At 43.8% G+C, this 21,113-nt stretch overlaps 2 protein-coding genes across 2 annotated transcripts in view; one reads left to right on the forward strand and one right to left on the reverse strand.

The window, feature by feature from the left end:
• FER1L5 (fer-1 like family member 5) overlaps positions 1 to 7,611 on the reverse strand; it is a 56,776-nt gene extending 49,165 nt beyond the window's left edge. The window contains 5 exon segments of the mRNA XM_021088398.1: positions 124 to 215; positions 782 to 849; positions 1,234 to 1,336; positions 7,059 to 7,331; positions 7,576 to 7,611. Coding sequence (XP_020944057.1) covers positions 124 to 215; positions 782 to 849; positions 1,234 to 1,336; positions 7,059 to 7,331; positions 7,576 to 7,611 — 572 coding nt within the window.
• Positions 7,214 to 21,113, forward strand: part of KANSL3 (KAT8 regulatory NSL complex subunit 3) — a 52,060-nt gene continuing 38,160 nt past the window's right edge. The window contains 4 exon segments of the mRNA XM_021087273.1: positions 7,214 to 7,556; positions 8,202 to 8,324; positions 8,327 to 8,465; positions 12,331 to 12,501. Of these exon segments, the coding sequence (XP_020942932.1) occupies positions 8,252 to 8,324; positions 8,327 to 8,465; positions 12,331 to 12,501 (383 nt within the window). The 5' untranslated portion in view covers positions 7,214 to 7,556; positions 8,202 to 8,251.

The following is a 21,113-nucleotide window of genomic DNA, read 5'->3' on the forward strand; positions in this document are numbered from 1 at the left end:
AGCTGTCTGGAGTGGTTCTGGTCTTTGCATCAGAGTGAGTTATAGCGTAGAGACAGGAGATGCAGCATCTGCTGTAGTTTTGGTCAGAGAATAAGGCTCCTCTTGCCTCTTTCTCTGCCTCACCTTTCCTTCTTTTTTGAGCCCATGTCCTGAAGGGTGACTTGCAGGAAAGAGTCATTTTGCAGGGGGCGGTTCCTGAGGTGCCAGATGAGGGTCTGTGGGAGGCACAGAGAGGTCATCATCCTCCCTCTACCCTCCCTCCCCTTCCCATCCTTCTGAGAAATGAGAAGAGAGACATGTTTCTCTCCAACTGAGGAGCCTCCTTCAAGTCTAATTTCCTAAGGGGATGGCATGTGCTCCTTTTACCAAGGTGCTGGGCATCCTACCTGGGCTCCCACAGCTTCACGGAAGTGTCACAAGCTTGTTGGTAGTTAAGGGGCTAGGGGACTGCCTGGGTGGATGTGATGGATGGGAGATGAGTGGGGATCCGGCACAGGGAGCCCTGTCTCTGCTTCAGGTTTCTGGGGACATCAGGATGGCTGGGTCAGACAAGAAGAGTCCTTCTCCAAAGTGGGAGAGAAGGGACAAGAGCTATGGGCAGATGTGGTGGCTGCTGTAGGCCAGAAGCCTGCACAGCCTTGTCGACTCAGAGTCCACTCACAGACCAAGGTGCCCCACCCTTGGGAAAGCCGGTGAGGCTCGCTGTCCCTTCCCTAGACTTCTGAGCTCGGTCTGGATCCAACCTCAGTGTTGGGCTTGTCATTGCCTCTTCTGGGCTTGCCCTGATGCGTTTTACCTCGTTCCACACGGGGTAATTGCCTTCCACCTCTCGAGTGGTCCTCTTGACATCTGCAAAGACACCGAGCAGCTGGCATTGGTGGTAGGAAATATTTCAAAGTCTAGATTCGTGTGAGTACAGAGAGGTAGGGCTCTCTAAGGGAACATCAAGTCTACACTGGCGGATGTGAAACAGCACTGATTCTTTCTTACTCTGGGGGTTTCCAAATTTCTCACTTTTTATGAGTGACCTTATCCCATGTGATAGATAATGTTATGCGTTTATTTCATTTTCTTCCTGGGTATGTAGTTCCTAGCTGTCTTGCAGCCTGGTGGGGCCATGTGACTTGTTCTGGCCAATGGAGTAGGGGAGCGGATTCACCATTCCCTGGACCAACTCCCAAAACTTCCCAGGAGAGACTCCATTCCCTCCCCACTCCCCACACCCACCCTCACCGTCTGCTGGTAGGGTGGTGCCTGGTGACTTTGCAGCCACAAGCAGCAAGCAGCTGGTCCCTAAACTACTATTTGGAGCAGACATTTTCTGCTTGACCAGTGCCTTCAAAGCAGGAATTGGTGTGAGCAAGAGGTAAACTTTTGTTAATGCCCTGGGATTGAAGTGTTCCATTGTTACCAGAGCAAAGCTAGGACACCCCAAAAGATCCCCAAACAGCTATGGAGTTCTCTTGTGGTGCCGAGGTTAAGGATCTAATGTTGTCACTGCGGCAGCGGCTTGGGGTGCTCTGTGCCCAGGTGCGGCCAAAAAAAAAAAAAAAAAAAATCTGTAATGGGTTGAAAACTCATCATCCACTAAAATCTGTCTTCTTCCAAAATATCTTTTTTTTTTTTTTTTGTCTTTTTTATCTAGGGCTGCACCTATGGCTAGGGTCTAATCAGAGCTATAGCCACCGCCTACACCAGAGCCACAGCTACGCGGGATCCAAGCCACATCTGTGACCTACACCACAGCTCACGGCAACACCAGATCCTTAACCCACTGAGCGAGGCCAGGGATTGAACCGAAACCTCATGTTTCCAAATCACATTCGTTAACCAGTGAGCCACGACAGGAACTCCCCAAGATATCTTTAACAAAGAACAGTCTATAGCCCTGCAAAGAACTTCTAAACTGCGACATTTGAGATTTTTCCCAAGGAAAGAGTGTGTGAGAGAGATAATGAAAGTGAGAGAAAAACTCACGTGTGGCTGTTAGATAGCAGGAGACGGGGGAGTGGAGTGGAAGGTCTATGGGGCAGAGAGGCTAGGAAGGACAGGTGAAAAAGGAATAAAATATATCAAACATTCAGTTATAAGAATTTGTAGGTAAATCTGTGGGCAAACCCAGGATTCCATGTTGTAGGCATCTTTGTTGGATTTTTTTGGAGGGTAGTATTTTTATTCTCTTTGTTCCAAACGTTTTGTAATGTTATATTACTTTAGTAAATGACAATAAAATATAAAAGCTTTCCTTAAAAATACAATTAGGAGTTCCCACTGTGGCTCAGGAGGAACCCAGCTAGCATCCACGAAGTTATGTGTTCGATCCCTGGCCTCACTCAGTGGGTTAAGGATTGGGGTTGCTGCAAGCTGCGTCGGGCGTAGGTTGCAAACACAACTTGGATCCCATGTTGCTGTGGCCATGGCATAGGCTGGGCAGCTGCAGCTCCTATTCAACCTCTAGCTTGGGAAGTTCCATATGCCACGAATTCAGTAGAAAAGAGAAAAAGGGGGGGGGGATTCCCTGGTGGTCTGGTGGTTAGGATTTGACACTTTCACTTCTGTGGTCCACGTTCAATCCCTGGTCTGGGAGCTGAGATCCCACGTTAAGCCACTGCATGCTGTGGCAAAAAAAAAAAAAAAAAAAAAAAAAAAGAAGCAAAACTTCATACTATTGTAGGCATCTTTGTAAGAGAGATTTCTTTTTTTTGATTGATTGACTGATTTTGCTTTTTAAGGCCGCACTCTCGGCATATGGAGGTTCCCAGACTAGGGGTCGAATCAGAGCTGCAGCTGCCAGTCTACACCACAGCCACGGCAAAGCAGGATCTGAGCCGTGTCTGAACTACACCACAGCTCACAGCAACGCCAGGTCCTTAACCCACTAAGCGAGGCCAGGGATCGAACCTGCAACCTCATGGTTCCAAGTCGGATTCTTTTCTGCTGCGCCACAACAGAAACTCCAGTAAGAGAGATTTCTTACAAAGATTTCTTACAAAGATGGGGAGGTGATAGGGAAGATGGCTTTGACTCAGGCTCTTCCCCTGCTCACTGTAAAATTAGTTAGGACAAAGACACACAGAACCTGCACTACATCTCTGTCAACCTGCAAACTAAGTCACCCTGTGAGCCTGGATTCCTGAGTGGTCAGTCTCTGAGAGGTGTCATGTTCAGCAGGCAGATTTTCACAGGCCAAGGAAAAAGATTAAGGAATTTTGTTTTTTACTCATTTCTTTTGGAAACCACTGTGTCTTGCTTTTCTCTTGGTCCCAATTTTCTCACTCGGCCCACTTCCTAGAAAACCTGTTTGCCTGTATCCACCACCCCTACTCTCCACCAACAGACTGTTCATCTTTCTTTCCCTTTTTTCCGTTTGCTTCCAGCTCTTTGTCTCTTAGATATACTCCATCTTTTTCATTTTCCTTCATAAATCCTTTAAGCCACTCCTGCCACATTTCTTGGACTTTTTTCCTTATCTATAAAATGGAGACAATAAAACCTGCCTCATTTGCTTCGTGGAATTGTTGTGAGGAGTAAAGATCATTACATTTATGAAAAGGCTTTGTTGATTCTAAAAATAGTTGAGACAATCGAGCAGATATTATTAGAAATTCTACAAAGACCTGTACATATATTATCTTTGTAAGTCCTCACAGCAAATCCTAGGAAGCAGATACTTCTTTTTTTTTTTTAAATCTCAGTTGGTGGCACAGCCCTAGTTCATAGAAGAAACTTGAGGAATATTCATCTTCTTTTTTTTCGTGTGGCCATTTGCTGGAAAAAATGGGAGGCAGAGGAGTCATCATAAGAGAAATAAGAGCAATAAGGAGGATAAGTTTTGAAAGAACGGGACAGTGTCTACCTTGCCTTTCTGTCACTCAGCATATTTTACATAGCAGGGCACTGATCAATCAATCTAGTTACATAGTAGGGCACTGATCAATCAATCTAGTTTTTCACTGATCAATGTTGCCTCTTGGGGTTCGTGGCTCTTACCTCGGAAGTACACAAACATGCTGGGTCTGGGTGGGGGGCTCAGGGGAGGGCTAATCTTGGCTGATTCCACCACAAGTCGCAGCATCTCCCCCACCTACTTCCCTGCTATCCTTCTCTAGTGAAGCTTCTTTCTTGGGAGCACCTTGGTCCAAGGCTTCTCTCAGGGCTCATGGGGAGAGTAAGGCCTGAAGTTGTTGCTTAGCAACAGAGTTGATGTCACAGAGGTGTGTGGTTCTTGATTTTGGATGGGAATGAAGGGAATGGGAGGAGATAGAAGTCATAGGGTATGAAGCCAGTGGCTTGAGGTGCCCAGGGCTGTAGAAACGAACAATCTGGCCAAATTTCATTTCTTCTTTCTGTTTTCTTTTGTCTCTTGTTCTTTCTAAAATTCTGGTTGCAAGATAAGTATAAGGGTAATATTTTCTCTATATACAAATGAATTACCTAGAGTTATAAAAAATCACGTAGTCTATTTTACCTTTTTTTAAATTTTTGACCCCAGCCAAGGCATGTGGAAGTTCCCAGGACAGGGATCAAACCCCAGCCACAGCAGTGACCCAAGCCACTGCAGTGACAACACAGGATCCTTAACCTTCTGGGCCACAAGGGAACTCTTCTTTTTTAAACGTTTTAATGCTCTTTTCTGCCTGAGAGTCTTTGTCTTTGCTGTTCCAACTCCAGAGAGCTTTGCACCCAATGTCTACCATGCTACCTCTTTCTCTTCTTTTGGTTCCAGGTTCAAAGTCACCTTGACATCCACCCCATTGCCCAAGCCAAGGCTAGCTCACTGTTCTACATGCTTTCATCACTGTCCACTTCGAATAGGCATGGTGGGGGGGTGGAGTTGTGAGGGGATTAAATGCTTAGGTTCTGGAGCCAGACTGGTTCTGGTTCTGCCTTTGATACTTACTAGCTGCATAACCTTGGGCAAAACACTTTGCCTCTCTGGACATGATTATAAGAGAACCTAGCATGTATGTCATTGAGAGGATTAAATGAAGTAGGTCATTTATATCACTTAGAACTTGACTGGCATTCTCTAAATGCTAGCCCTTATTATCACAACTATAAATTAATTATTTATATAGACTGAAAAGAAATATGCCTTTTCAGTGCTGTGTCTTTAGCACTTGGCACAGTACTTAGCATATAGTAGAAATTTAAGCAATATTTGCAAATGAATGAAGGTCAAGTGTGTCCTATGGGATATCGGAGGAAGGAGAAGCATTATAGAGAAGAGGTAGCCAACTCTAATCAATGGGTAGTGAAAGCCTGGAGTCCTGTGTGGAGAAAATTGCTCTGAAGTTGCATCTGGGTTCAGAATGAACGGTGCTTGATTAATCATGTCTGTCATGGGCATAGAAAGAAAAACTGCAAATCAAGCAGTAAGAGTTTGAGGACTTCCTGTGTGGCTCACAACATAACTACTTGGCGTTGCTTCTGCAGTGGCTGTGGCTCAACCCCTGGCTTGGGAACTTCCATATGCCTGCTATAGAGAACACACATTGTCCTCTTGGAAACAGTCTAGAATTGTGAAATGACCACAGGTTTTGCCTCCTTTCTCTCCACTGCCTCCCCACCCTCCCCCACTTTCCTCTGGGCACCCAGGTTTGCAGGTAGCATCGCTGAGGCCTTCTAGAGCACTGTGTATCTTTCTTTGGGTTGCTCTCTGCACTCTTGTTTTCTTCAGCATTGCACGTTGGTTGTCTCACTTCACTCCTGCCCTGATGGGGCAACCAAAATGAACCAATCCACTAAGCACTCTAAATGATTGGATTTGTCCCCCATCATGTTTTCCATGTAGGGATACCTGCATTTAACCCCCTAGCCCCAGCACTGCGCACAATGGTGTAGACGGGGTGGGTGATGAATCAAATGCCACAGGGGCCAAGGAGGCCTAGAGAAGCTGGTCAGAGTGAGCATATATGCAGCCTGTATACCTGCCACACAGGAACATGAGTCCAGTGCTGCCACAGTCTCCAATTTTTTAAGAGATCTGTATATCTGGATTTTTGCATGAAATCTCCCAAATTTAAATATTTGCAGTAAATAATTAAATACATATTTGCGATGAAATAAAATTTTAAAAAAGTAGCGTGTAGGCCAAAGAAAGTGGTGTTGGGCTGTAATTGGTCCATTCACTCTCTCTCTGTAGGTCCTTAGCAACCTTTCCAATCTCTCTGCAGTGGCCTGGTCCTTTCAGCCCAAACTTAGGTGACTTCATCTTCATGATTCCACTCATATTCCCACTCTGGAAATCTTTTTCTATAAATTTCTGTTCTTATCATTCTCTCCGCCACCCAGTGAGTAAGTATTTGCACTTTCAGAGATGAAGAGGGTACACTGAGATCTCACTGGGGTCATAAAAGCAGGGAGTTAGGTGCAGGAGCTGAGATTCCAAACCTCCAGGTCTAAGCAGCACTGCTTAGGGCGATCTGGACACATCTACGCAAAGCCCTGGATAAATTTTTCTTTTATTCTATTGTTTAATATATTTTTTAGAGCAGTTTAAGGCACACAGCACTTCTTTTATTTTCGCACTTATTTTTATTGTGGTTGTTGCTTAAGTGATCTCTTCTTCTTCTTCTTTTTTTTTTTTTTTGGCCGCACCCATGGCACATAGAAGTTCCCCTGGCCAGGGATGGAACACACGCCACAGTAGTACCGGATCAGCTGCAGTGACAACGTCGGATCTTTAACCCGCTTCGCCGCAAGGGAATTCCTAACTTTTTTTTACATTTAAGTATAGTTGCTTTACAACATTGTGCTAGTTTCAGGCGCACAGTATTTGAAGTAAATACTGCACGCTTAGGTGGGACTGATCTGGGAGAAGCGGAAAGTAGGTTGCACGCCCTCCCAGCCCTGGCTAGGGACCTGGCAAAGCAACCGTGGCGGTCACTGAGAACGGACGCTGCAGAAGCCAGCCTCCTCTCTCGCCCTCGCTTTCCCTGCTGAAGATGCAGAAGGCCGAAACTCGGAATTCCGCGCTGTGAGCGGCAGAGACCCGCACGCGTTCCCGGGGCTCCTCTTCCCGCGCAGTTACATCCTCTCCCGGTTTTGCAGCTCACCGCCCCTCCCTTCCCAGGCCGTGATCCGCTTCCGCGTTTCGCTCTGTGCCCGGAGCTCCGGGGCGAGGAGGCGGTAACGCGCACGCGCGCTGGGATCCGGCCCGGGCCGAGCGCGCGGCGCGACGACTGCGGGTGAGGGGAGGCGCGGCCCTGGCAGGGGGTGGCGGGCCCCGGCGGTGGCGGCGCTGGTCTGGCGGGCGGGGGTCTCAGCGAGAACCTCCGGACTCTCCGGTCATGCGGGGACAGGGGGCTGGAGCCCGGGGCCCGGGCGGCCTGGGTCAGACGGCCGTGTGGGGCAGGGGGCGGACTGGGGTTGCCGTGACGCGGGAGCTGAGCTGGGCCCGGGCCGGCGGGAGGCGGGTTCCTGGCGGCTCCTCCTCGTCGCGAACTCTCGGTGACCTTGGCCAATTCACTCCGTCTCCTTGAGCTGGCGCCTTCGTCTGTAAAGTGTGAATTACAAGCCCTGCCTGCCAGCTGTGGCGGTTTTGAGGCTCAAGGGTGGGACCCCCCGGGGTACCTGGAGTAGCGGGCCGTTCCTGGGGGACCACCCCATCTACGGTGAGGGGGGGGGTCTTCCTGGCTTAGCATTTTGTTACAGGCTTTGAGAAGGAGCTCTCGTCTGTGTCTTAAAACTCCAGAGCGTTATGAAGTAGTTGCAAAACTTTTGCTTAACGTAGACAAGGGACCTCGAGGGCCTCCTTGGAGCCCACGTTGCCCAGCTGTTACCCAGGATGCTCTTATTTTGTGACTGGAGGCGGCCCAGTGAAGCTTCCGGGAATAGTGTGAAGCTGGAGACCCTTAGCTTTGGAAGAATCAATATTTTTGATTCCTCTTGTTTGCCCAAACCCATGCCAGCCACAGGGGAAACTGATGCTGGCCAAGCAAATTTAGTATTTGTCCATGTGAGACCTTGGAGTCCCTCAGCTTCCCAATGAACCGAATTTTGTAGAAATTGAAGAGGAAGATGGTGCCATAGCCTTTTGAGGACTCTTAGGAGCGCTCCCTACATGGGCAAGGGTCTGTGATTTGATGGATCCTCAGTTATACATGATAGAAGGTCAAAAAAGTAAGCACATTAGATAGTATAGGCTGCAAGAGATTCAGAGCATCTGAATTGACTAAAACTGAAACTTTTCACTGCAGGTGACTAGCATGCAGATAGCCATTCTCTGACCTGCTGCCCTTCTTCTGACATGGCCCACCGAGGTGGGGAGAGGGACTTCCAGACCTCAGCGCGGCGCATGGGCACCTCGTTGCTCTTCCAGCTTTCGTGCATGAGCGGGAGCTGGACCTAGTGTTTCTGGACCATAGCTATGCCAAGCCTTGGAGTGCCCACCCAGATGCCAGTAGTGCCCGCCCCACCCGCATGCTCTTTGTTACTCCCCGGAGGCAGCACGAAAGTACCATGTGAGTTTGGGCTTCTTTCTTAAGGGCTGCCATTGCCCTAATTGGACAGGGAACAGATGGTGGGGATTAAAGAGGATTTTATTGTGGGAGATTGTCTGAGGGGCTTGGATGTTAAATTCAGGCGTTGCTGTTAAGCAGCGAGCAGATAGGCCTGTATGTAGACATCTTGCATTCAGGACATCTAATGAGTTAGGAAGGCAAGATATTCAAAGGAAGGCAAACAGCCTACTGCACTTAGGTAATAGGACTCGTGTGGAAAGAGGAATTGAATAGCATTATTTAAATTGTGAAGAAAAATACCAAAGAGTTAGTTTTTAAAAATTGCCGCATAGGATTAGATTTATTCTTTTAGTCCAGACAGAGTTCCTGGCTCCAGCACTGGCAACAGTAACCTTTTTGGTAGTTCAATTTACTTTTACTGGGGTCACCTTGTTTAGGAGCATATATATATGCCCAAGACCTTGGTTTCTGTCTTAGCTTCTTACAGAACTGTCACCATAGGTTGATTTTTTTTTTGTATTTTTGGGGTCGCACCCGTGGCATCTGGAAGTTCACAGGCTAGGGGTTAAGTCACAAGTGTAGCTGCCGGCTTACAACCCAGCCACAGCAACACCGGATCCTTAACCCACTGAGTGGGGTCAGGGATCAAACCCGAGTCCTCAAGGGTACTACTTGGGTTCCTTACTTAAGCACTGAGCCATAATGGGAACTCCAACCATGGGTTGATTGTAACCCTACTTAGGCCTGGTTATATTTCAGGGTAAGGAATTTTTTCCCTAAACTTACCATGTGATATATGATACTGTGGCATGTAGAATTTCCCAGGCCAGGGATCGAACCTGTACCATAGCAGTGACCCAAGCTGCTGCAGTGACAACAGTCTTTAACTCACTGTGCCCCAAGGGAATCCCCGTTTAGCAATTCTTTTGAGCTTTAAGGTGTTCTGTTTACTTGTGTTTCAAGATTTATTGATATATTCTATACTGATCAAATCATGTCCTTAATAAATTTATAAATTTTTTTGGAGAAGAGATTGTTTTGTTTGTTTTAATTTGACCTGATGTTTAATTTTCCCTCTAGCACAGGTTTTTGGTTTGTTGGGGAGTAGAGATCTTGTGTTTTGCTTTTTTAGGTTCTCCTAGTGAGCCTTAATGAGTTAGAAATATCATGACATGTGTATTTTAAATAAATGCCTGTATAATAGAGGTTTTTATTTCATTTCCCAATGAGGGCAATGTTTTGTTGCCTTTTTTGGATGTACAGGACATGGGATCTGTGATTTAGGGAATAATCCAGTATAATCCTAATGCCTCTGGTTTAGGGCATAACTGAAGAGCTCCTTTTTGAGGTCTTTCTCTTAGATATGTAATAGCTTCTTACAAACATTGAAATTTCTATGTTCACATCTCAGGATATTTTCTTAACGTGAGAGTCTGTGGACTTGGTCATTTCAGTATTCAGAAAATTATTTCCTCTTATATCTAGGCCTTGCAAGAGGGAGTTTGGCATGTTCTAGGAACTCTTTTCAGACCATTGAGTCTGGAATGTGGTTGCAATGGGGGTATAAGTGGGAGCTAGGGGAGAAGTTGGCAGAGGCTACCTCATGTAGGAATTTTTTTTTTTTTTTTTTTTGTCTTTTTGCCTTTTCTAGGGCCGCTCCTGCGGCATATGGAGGTTCCCAGGCTAGGGGTCGAATCGGAGCTGTAGCCACCAGCCTACGCCAGAGCCACAGCAACGCGGGATCTAAGCCGTGTCTGCAACCTACACCACAGCTCATGGCAACGTCGGATCCTTCACCCACTGAGCAAGGCCAGGGATCGAACCCTCAACCTCATGGTTCCTAGTCGGATTCGTTGACCCCTGGCCACGACAGGAACTCCTCGTATAAGAATTTGATTCTAAGAGTGGTAATAAATTATTGAAAGATTTTAAGCTAGAGATTGGATTTATATTTAAAAAAGATCACTACATTTTTATTGAATAGGTGACAGTGCAGGAGTGGAATAGAGAAGACCTGCTGGGATACCATTGTGGTGGTCAGGGCCAGAAATCGTGATATGCCTGATGGGGCAGGAATAGTACAATGGAGAAAAATGGACGGCCTTGAGGTGTAGAGCATGACCTATGATGAACTGTAAAGTGTGGCCAGCGTTAAGGGGAAAGGTGAAATTAGTTCTAACTTTTATATTTTTGGCTTGAGCAGCTGGGTGGTGCCATGAGTTGGGGAAGGCTGTGGGGAGTATTGGTTTGGAATGGTGAAATCAAGAGTTCTCTTTTAGGCATATAGGTCTAAGTACCTAACCCAGTGTCTGATCCACAGAAGATAACCAGCTCTTTCATCAACCACCAAATCTAGCTATGCATGATTTCACTTCCTGTCATAATGCTATAATTATTCCAGCCATTGGGGATGGAAACAGTAACATCATTGAGGTCAAAAAGTTAGAGTGATGTTTGGTAGATAGCTAGTAGCCCAGTTTGATGGGTATTGCATTTCGGGTGACAAAGTTGGTCCAGTGAAGGACCTTGTGGCACTAGGATTTCATTAACTTTTTTTTTTTTTTAATTGAAGTCTAGTTAATTTATAATGTTGTTAGTTTTAGATGTACAGCAAAATGATTATGTATATGTATGCACACACGCACATAAGATGTTCTTTTTCAGATTCTTTTCCATTATACCATTAATATTTTAAAATACAAAATATCCTTCAGGCATCCATTTCTGTTTGTTTCTGTCTAGACTCCTTACACAGTGAGTAAGCTAAGGTGTCTGGATTCCAGGTGATCTATCTTAGGCGGTCACAGGCTTTTACAGCATATAATTAACTACCAGTTGATTTGCTAAGGAAAGGGAAAGTTTGTATGAATAAAACTCTAGACCAACACTGTCCAGTAGAACTCTCTGCAGTGTTAGAAATGTTCTCTATCTGTTCTGTCCAGTATGATAGCCTTAGGCAAATATGGCTGTTGAGCACTTGAAATGTGGCTAATGTGGGAGTTCCTGTCGTGGCTCAGTGGTTAATGAATCTGACTAGGAACCATGAGGTTGTGGGTTTGATCCCTGGCCTCGCTCAGTGGGTGAAGGATCTGGCGTTGCTGCGGGCTGTGGTGTAGGTTGAAGACACGGCTTGGACGCCATGTTGATGTGGCATCACCCTAACCCTAACCCTATATGTCGTGGCCCTAGAAAAGACAAAAAGACCAAAAAAAAAAGTGGCTAATGTGACTGAGGAAATGAATTTTAAATTCAGTTTAATTTTAATTAATTTAAATAGTTGTATGTGGCTCATAGCTATTGTACGGGGAGGCATATCTAGGCAATCAGCTCTTTGCTTGTGGAATATATTTGTCTTTTTTAAAAAATAGCTGTTGTCATTTTTTGCACAGGCACTTTTTTTTTTTTTTTTTTTGGTCTTTTTTTAGGGCCTCACCCACGGCATATGGAGGTTCCCAGGCTAGGGGTCTAATCAGAGCTATAGCCACTGGCCTATTCCAGATCCAGGCTGCACAGCTCATGGCAATGCCAGATCCTTAACCCACTGAGCGAAACTAGGGATTGAACCTACAACCTCATGGTTCCTGGTCGGATTTGTCAACCACTAAGCCACGACAGGAACTCCATATAGGCACCTTTTAAAACAACTTTGTATTCCCCTAGCAAATACCAGTAGGTCAGAGGGCGGAGACTTAGGCAAGTGTGGGAAAAATGACTTTGGATCATTGTTGTCTTGTAAATATAGTGTCCTTAGGCATACTTTAAAGCTGGTTGTATTAAAGAGATATTTTAGGTTACCAGATGATCATTAAATACTTGCATCATGTGAAGTATGTGTGGCTGGTCCAATTTCCTCTGTTGTTTACAGTGAATCAGATGTCCCAATAGACGTGGAGACAGTCACATCAACACCTGTGCCACTCTATGACAATCAGAAAGCGCGCAGTGTGATGAATGAGTGTGAGCGGCACGTCATCTTCGCTAGGACCGATGCAGATGCCCCTCCCCCACCGGAGGACTGGGAGGAGCATGTCAACAGGTAGGCTGCTTCTCAAGAGGACTGGTGCTACAGGGTTAATGTCACTGCATTGTAATTATTTTGTATCATCTTCATTGAACCATATTTATTAGGAGCTTATTTCATTTGCAGCCACACAAGTCAGAGTGCTCTCCTATCTCTGTTTTATAACTCTCAGCTCACTATGCAGCGAGCTCCTTGGGGGGAGGGCTTGTGTCTCAGCCATCTTTGCATCCCTGACACCTAGGACACTGCCTGGCACATAGTAGGCATGTAAGAAATGTTGATTGACTACATAAATGAGTTAAATTTGATAGATATGACTAGTTCTGTAGCATAGGTAGTACATGTTATGATATGGAAGTTACCCAGGCTACCAAAAATACCCCATTAAATAAATGTCCATGTATAAGATATAGTATTTATATGATCTATAACTAAGATAGTGAAAATGTTTTGGAGTCGTATGAAAAGCTAACAGGTATTTGATTTGAGTGGCTTTAAAAAATCGATTCGTAGTTTATGGATTTGAGGGAACACTTTGGTCCATTTCATGAATTTGCTGGATGAAAATTCATTGAACCATATTTATTAGGAGCTTATTTCATTTGCAGCCACACAAGTCAGAGTGCTCTCCTATTGTTCCCATGTGGCCTACTGACCCCAGGGACTCAAAACTCCTATTTAGGTCAAATGTTTGTTCATTCGGCAAACATTTATTTATCTTTTACTTACTGCATAAAACTTTATGAAGATAAAATTTATATACCATACAATTCACCTATTTAATGTTTACAGTCAAGGGTTTTAGTGTATTTGTCACCACAGTTAATATGGTGAACATTTTCCTTATCCCTAAAAGAAACTCTCTATAATAGTCACTTCCCATTTCCTCCCAACCCCTCCAACTTCTAGCAGCTGCCAGTTTACTTTCTATTTCTCTAAATTTCCCTTTTCTGAACATTTCATATAGATGGAATCGCATAGTATGTGGTCTTTTGTGACTGGCTTCTTTCACTTAGCATAATGTTTTCAAGATTTATCCATGTTGAATCATGTGTCAGTACTTCATTCCTTTTTAATGCTGAATGATAGTCTGTTGCATGGATATACTACATTTTGTTTGTCCATTCATTTACTGATGAATATTTGGGTTGTAATGCTTTTTGGCCTATTATGAATAATGTTGCTATGAACACTTGTGTATTTGTGTTTGTGTGGACATATACTTTCATTTCTCTTGCATTTATACCTAGAGTGGAATTGCTGGGTCATATGATAACTGTGTTTAACTTATGAGGAATTTTCAGACTGTTCTCCAAAAGGGCACATCATTTTACATCCCTGTCAGCAGTGTTTGAGAGTTCCAGTTTCTCCACATCTTCGCCAACACTTGTTTTTGATCGGCCTTTTTTTAAAATTATGATCATTCTAGTGGGTGTGAAGTGACATCTCATTGTGGTTTTAATTTGCATTTTCCTGATGGCTCTCGTATTCTGTATGTATTTATCAACTGTGTGTAAAGGAATATTAAAATCCTTAACATCAGAAGTTGGTAAGTGGTAAACTCACCATAATGTTGGAGAGCTCTTATTTTATGATAATGGAAGAAAAAGAGGTAATTTGGTAGAAAGAGGGACAGGAAAGTTCAAGGCTATTGGTGTGATTTACGAGTGTGATTGGAAAAAGGGAATGAGATTGAGTTGGTGTGCTTGTGTGATCAGAATAGTAGCTGTTGAAGGAGGACCACTTCTGCACCTTGGTTGAAGAGCTTATGAGGATGCTGTCTGGAGTCTTGAATTGGAATTAATGTTGTGCCCTAGGAAGGGGAAGTGCTCTCCAGAGCTTCAAATAAAGAGGAAAACTGCTGTGAATGAAGATCAAAACAGTTTAGCACCACTGTTGCAGTAATAAAAATAGTGACAATGGTAGTAACAAAAAAGAACTACCACTTGTTCAATGCTTTCTAGGTGCAGGCATTGTGCCAAGCGCTTCATATGCATTATCTCTTTTAAACCCCACAACCCTCCTAGGATATCCCTTTTTTCATCTCTATTTTACAAATGAAGGAACTGAGCTCAGGGAGTTGAAAAAACCTTAGCTAGGAGGTAGTGGAGCAGGGATTTGTTCAAAGCAAGCAGTCTGACTCTGGGGTCCAGTGTTTTCAACTACAGTACCTTTTCTTTAAGGGCAGTAAAAGGACCAGTTAGTGGTGGCTAAACAAGGTGGCCTCACAGTTATGTGTCATATATGGGGTTGTTGGGCCTTGCCCTCAGTTTGCAGTTTCAGAAACTGCCTGGAAGAATTGCATGAATTTTTCTCTCAGTTCACCCATGGCCAGGAGGTTTTGGAGGACTCTTCATGCTTACCAAAGTCATCACAGACTTAACTCATATGAATACCAGTTTCTTAATTTATAAGGAGAGAGATGACTGCAAGGCAGATGAGACCCTGGGGTAGCCTGGCCCAGAGCATTAGTTCTCGGTAGGAGGGTCTGGGAAGCTGTTCTGTCTCAGAAGTGGAAGGTGAGAGGAGAGTCTACAGGGGAGGCACCCTCCTTTCCTCAAAGCAAGATGGGCCCACAGAGTAGGCAAGGGCACACCTTCACCTGACCAGTCCTGCAGGGAAACGCTGATAGATTCTTGTCTTTCTCCATGTGGACCTCCATGCTTCTGTTATGACATTGCCACAGACTGATATGAGTAATTAGTGCTCAGTTTATCTCAGATTATTTGTTTTTTAGTGTCTGATGAGATATTGGAGGCGTCCTTCTCTCATTAGCAACAGGCTTACAAACCATCTCTTCAGGTAGGTCACTTTTGCACACAGCTGATTTCATTATTTGATAATATTTATTGGCTTCAATTTCAGAGGTCACCATTTTATGACCTTGTCCTCAAATCCTGGATCTCTAGCCTGTTGAGAAAACAGTTCCCTCTGTGCTGATTATAATCATATTGTTGCCATTCTTTCCCTTGATTTGATTGTTAAATTGCTGCTTCTTTTCTTCCTGTAAAATCATGTAAAATTACAGTTTCCCACATCAAGAACTCATGGACTATAGGATACTCTCTAGAAATCTGTTTTTTTTTTTTTTTTTTTTTTCTGAGAGATTACTGATCTCTCTATCAGTGGAGTCAGAAACTTAATTTTCTTTTTTTAGTATCCTTTTCCCCTCTTGAATTATTTTAGTAGCAACTACCTTCAGATAACTTTCCATGTTTAAAAAATGAAGCAAACCCAGCTCCTCCCTGACCCCCCCCCCAGTGGACTCAGAGTTTCTCTAGTAATGCCTGATATTTTATGAAACAGTTTAAATATCTCTCTCTGCTTGATTTAATTGTCTAGATCAAGGGTTGGCAAACTATGGCCTGTGCGGCAAATCTGGCCCATGGCTTGTTTTATGTATGGCCCATGATCTAAGAATAGTTTTCCATTTTTAAGTGGTTGAAAAAAAATAAAAAAGACAAATGAAATTCAAATTTCAGTGTCCTTAATAAATACAGTGTTATTGGAACACAGTCATGCCCACTCATTTAGATATGTCTGTAGCTGCTTTTGCGCTATAGCGGCGGAGTTGAATAGTTGTGAAAGAAACCATGCGGCCACAGACTCTAAAATATTTACTACCCAGTCCATTACAGAAGTTTGCTGACCTCTGGTCTCAATTTTGTTCTTGTGTCTGCATGTCAAAGTCATGGGACTTAGAGAACCTTTGGAAATGATTTATCTTTGTTGGTGCAGTAATGTCCCAAAGAAGTTGGACCAGCTTTTTTCCTCCAGATGTTTGTCAAACGCCAAGTTTAATTAGATGCACAGCCTTGAAAGACTTTTAATGAAAAACTCCTGACATATGATACTTCAGAGCTTCGCTCAAATGGATTTTAGGATGTTGCCAGTATTTCAGTGTTGCCAATCCTTTCAAAAGGATCTAGTATCCGAAAGCAGGTTATCTTATCTTAGAAATCAGAACTTCTGAATTCAATTTTAAAACATGATCCTTTTCTAAATTTGCTCTAATTGTATCTCTCAATATTGCATGTATCTATGTGTTAATCTTGGGTGTGTGAAATTTTGAGTTCGAGATCTTCGAGTTGTTTATTTTCTCTCCCTCTGCCTTCCTCTGTCTCTCTCTTTCCCCTTCAGTCCTCTCTTCCTTTCTCCTGGTGTTTAAGCAAAGAATTTTATAATCTGAAAAAGTAAGTGTGACCTGTTTCTTCTCTCTGATATTCGTTGTCTCTCTTTGCTTGACTTCTGGGTTTTAAAAAATCCTTTAGACATTTTACTATTGAATTAATACTGGAGAACGAATAACCTTTGAGGACGTCAGGCTTTTCTAGGACCAGAATGACTTTTTGGCCACTTTGGATCAGTTGAGCCAGAAGCCAGAACGTCATTCGGGTTCAGTGGGAGCAGAGGGAACGTAAGGCTGTCTGATCTCATCTAAGCGAGGAGAGCAGGCATTTCTGCACTCAGGGAGGCTGCATAGTTTCGAGTAGGGGAGTGTGTGGACTCACCACAGTTCCCATCAGCTATTTGGCTGTTTAGACTTGTATTTAAAATTCTGTCTCCTGTTTTTAAATTTTTCCTTAATTATATCTTTTGCATGCTCGTTACCTTAATCTTGGGTTAGATCATTTTTTTCTGCCCACTTAATTTTCCAGCCTCCCACGAAGCTGACAAAACATAAAGAACATGTTTCAGTTCTTGGAATCACTTTGTTATATATCCAGCAACAGTTCTAAGAACTTTTGGGGGGATTTTAACCTTTCAGCATCGTGGTTTTTCAGTTTAATTTCAGCTGCCCTTGGTGTATGGCAGTAATTTCTAAATAGCTTTCTAGTTCCCTTCCCATTTTGTTCACATCATTTTCCTTGTTCCCATCATTTTGGGTTTCTGAGTAAATATAGAGTAAGAAAGACAAATAGAACATCCTGTTGTATAATAAAAAACAGGATAATTTTGGAAATGCTGTTGGTACCTCATAAATAAAAATTATACTTCATTCTCTGTCCTTGGAGTGGATGTTTGCTATATGATCAATAGGCATCGAGAAAGCTCAAGAGATTGTTGGACGTGAAGAAGTTGTATTTGTTGCTTAACCTGTTTGATTATCCCTGAGCATTATTGCTGGGGTTAAGACTGCAGTGTTAATACTGCTTTCAAGAAACTATTTTTTGAGATACTGCTGTATACATACTATTTACAGAGATGGAAATTCTAAATTTTTTTTTTTTTTTTTTTTTTTTTTTTTTTTGCTTTTTAGGGCTGCACCCGTGGCATATGGAAGTTCCCAGGCTATTGGTCCAATTGGAGCTGCAGCTGTGGGCCTACACCACAGGCACAGAAACTAGGGATCTGAGCCACGTCTGCAACCTACACCACAGCTCAAGGCAATGCTGGATCCTTAACCCATTGAACAAGGCCAGGGATTGAACCCGTTTCCTCATGGATGCTAGTTTGGTTCGCTAACTGCTGAGCCATGACGGGAACTCCTGAAATTCTAAAATTTTAACACAGATTTTTCATTTCCATTTCAAGAGGTTTATTCTGCAGAGATACTTGCATGACCATACAAAGATAAAGATGTGTGTGTGTATTGGGGAGAGGAGAGAGGAGCCATGGTTATTGGGACTGTTTATAATAGCAATAAAAGAGACACAACCCAAATGCCCACCAATAGGGTAGAACTAGCTATTAAAAGCAAAGAGGGGAGTTCCCGTCGTGGCGCAGTGGTTAACGAATCCGACCAAGAACCATGAGGTTGCGGGTTCGGTCCCTGCCCTGCTCAGTGGGTTAACGATCCGGTGTCACCGTGAGCTGTGGTGTAGGTTGCAGATGCGGCTCGGATCCCGCGTTGCTGTGGCTCTGGCGTAGGCCGGTGGCTACAGCTCCGATTCAACCCCTAGCCTGGGAACCTCCATATGCCGCGGGAGCGGCCCAAGAAATAGCAACAATAACAACAAAAAGACAAAAGACAAAAAAAAAAAAAAAAAAAAAAGCAAAGAGGTTTATTAATATGAAAATATCCGTGTATCTCCTGAGAGCTCTTTATAACTACTTGTGGACATCCTCTGTCTCCACCACCACTGCCAAATCCCCAAGCCTACTTGAGAATCATATGTAAGAGAGATGCTACCTATGTTAGTGTTTTATATTTAAATAATGTCAAGGAAAATGAGATTATGAACTAATGGGCTAAGATGCTGGTTTCCACAAGCCTTCCTGGTCCCAAGGTGTCCTGAGTCCCAACTTTGAGTAAAACCTTCTACCCTGCTGTCTCCCAAGTCCAGAATCTCTCTAATATCAAATCACCAAAAAAACTGACTAGATCCTGATGAAATAGCAGAAATTAAGCCAAGAGAGCTATGGGAAAATCAGAAAAAGGACCATGCCAAGAAACCTAGGACTGCTTCCAGTACCCCAGAAGGGGGTTATAAAAGAATGAGAAGCTTTGGAGGTTAAGGGATTTAGCTGTGGCAATAAAAGCTATTAAAGATAGAGGGCACTTCTAGAGTTCTCTTGTGGCTCAGTGGGTTAAGGATCTGGCATTGTCACTGCAGTGGCTCAGGTTGCTGCTGTGGCATGGATTTGATCCCTGGCCAGGGAACTTCATCTGCTATGGGCGAGGTGGGGAGGAGGAAAAAAGAAGAAAGATAGAAGGCACTTGTAAAGAATTCTGTGATCATGGACTTCAGCTGCTCTTACAGAACTTTTGTTCCCATCACTAATCATAGCTAACCTGAGTTTTTTATCGCTAGAAGGAACTTTAGAGGTCACGTAGTCCACCTCTTTGACAGTCAGGGAGACTGAGAGTACACAGCCAGCTCCTGGCTCATAGCTAGTGTTCTGTGTAGTGGTGTGCAGTTACTCTTGTGTACTGTGTAACTGGTGAGTTGTCAAACTGGAGATGTGGTAGGTGGAGGTTTTATTTTATAGAAGGAAAGGAAGCTGAACTATTCCTCCCTTTCTGGAGGGTGTTTACTCTTTCCTAACAAAAGGTAATTTGTCTTCTATCTGCGTATTTACTGGGCCATGTTATTGGTGTCCGTATAAAAAGATGACCTGGAGAAAAGAGGGGGTCTGGTCAGTGGGCTATGATGGGGTGGATGCTGGTCTAAAGTAAGAGAAGTGGAGACTGTTAATGTTTGAAGCCGCTTCCCTGTGGTTTGAGCACCTGGTACCCAGAAGGGCTCAATTTACAGTGGGCCTAAGTGGTTTTTTAGGGCTCCTGTGCTGCCCAGCACCTGGGTGCTTACTGTGGTAGAGAGTGTGAGGGTTTGAATCTACATTTGGTTGTTTATAGAAGGTGGTATGCATACAATTTTCCATTTATTTATTTGGCAGATCTTCAAGTCCCTGCTGTGCGCCATACACTGTATGTGCTGGGGATATAGCACCTACACAGAATGGACAGAAATCTCTGCCATCTTGGCCTTTACATTCTAGCAGAGGGAGACAGACCAGACAGACAAAGTGAATAGAATGTGAGGTGGTAATGTGGCTGAAAATGGGGACAGGGAATCCCAGGCTGGGAGTGAGGGGTTGGCAGTTTTAAATAGAGGTGAGTCAGGGGAAGCCTCAGTAGAAGGTGACATTTGGGCACCGACCCAGAGGCAGGAGAGGGAACTATTTGAGGTGGGGGGAATGGATGGCCTGGTCCAGTCTGTGATGTGGGAGCTTGCAGGATGTGCAGGGGCTGGTGGGAGGGAGGGGGCAGTGTGGGAAAGCACTGTAAGCTGGGTGCAATCTGGATGATGAGGTTGGAGAGGCAAGGATTTTGGCTTTCAGCTGGTTGAAATGGGGCAGTGTAGAGTTCCTGTTGTGGCTCAGTGGGTTAAGAACCCTGCTAATATCCATGAGAATGTGGGTTCCATCCCTGTCCTCGCTCAATGGGCTGGGGATCCAGTGTTGCTGTGAGCTGTGGTATAGGTCGCAGATGTGGCTTGGATCCCACATTGTTGTGGCTGTGGTGTAGGCCTGCAGCTGCAGCTCCGATTCAGTGCCTAGCCTGGGAATCTCCATATGCCTCAGGTGTGGCCCTAAAAAGCAAAAAAAAAAAAAAAAAAAAAAAAATAAATAAATAAATAAATAAATAAATGGAGCAGTTGTAGCAAGCAGAATATGCTGTGACTTAGGTTTTTTGATTGTTTTTTTACAAAATTGATTTTCTAAATTGGATTCCAAAAGATTGTACTAATTTATATTTCCATCAACAAACTTTGGGAAGACCTGTTTTATGCCCTTACAACACAGATTGAACTTCTTAAATTTTTACCTGTTTGACAGGTGAAAAATAATATTATTTTAATTTGTATGTTTGGTTTTGAAGGGTGTTGACTGTACATTTTTGCAAATTGCCTTTTCATGTTCTTCACTCATAGTTTTTTTTTGGTTTGTTTTTTTTTTTGGCTGCACTCATGGCATATGGAAGTTCCTGGGCCAGGGATCAAATCCGAGCTGCGGTTGCTACCTATGCCAAAGCTGCAGCAACACTGGATCCTTAACCCACTGCACCACAGTAGGAACTCCTGCCCATTGCTCTTTCTATTTTAACGAAATGGTAGTTATTTATTTATTTTTTTTACTGTGTTTTGACTTTGTTTATAAAACTTTATTTTTTCATTTACATA

Source organism: Sus scrofa, chromosome 3, assembly GCF_000003025.6.
Source record: "Sus scrofa isolate TJ Tabasco breed Duroc chromosome 3, Sscrofa11.1, whole genome shotgun sequence".
Lineage (NCBI taxonomy): Eukaryota > Metazoa > Chordata > Mammalia > Artiodactyla > Suidae > Sus > Sus scrofa.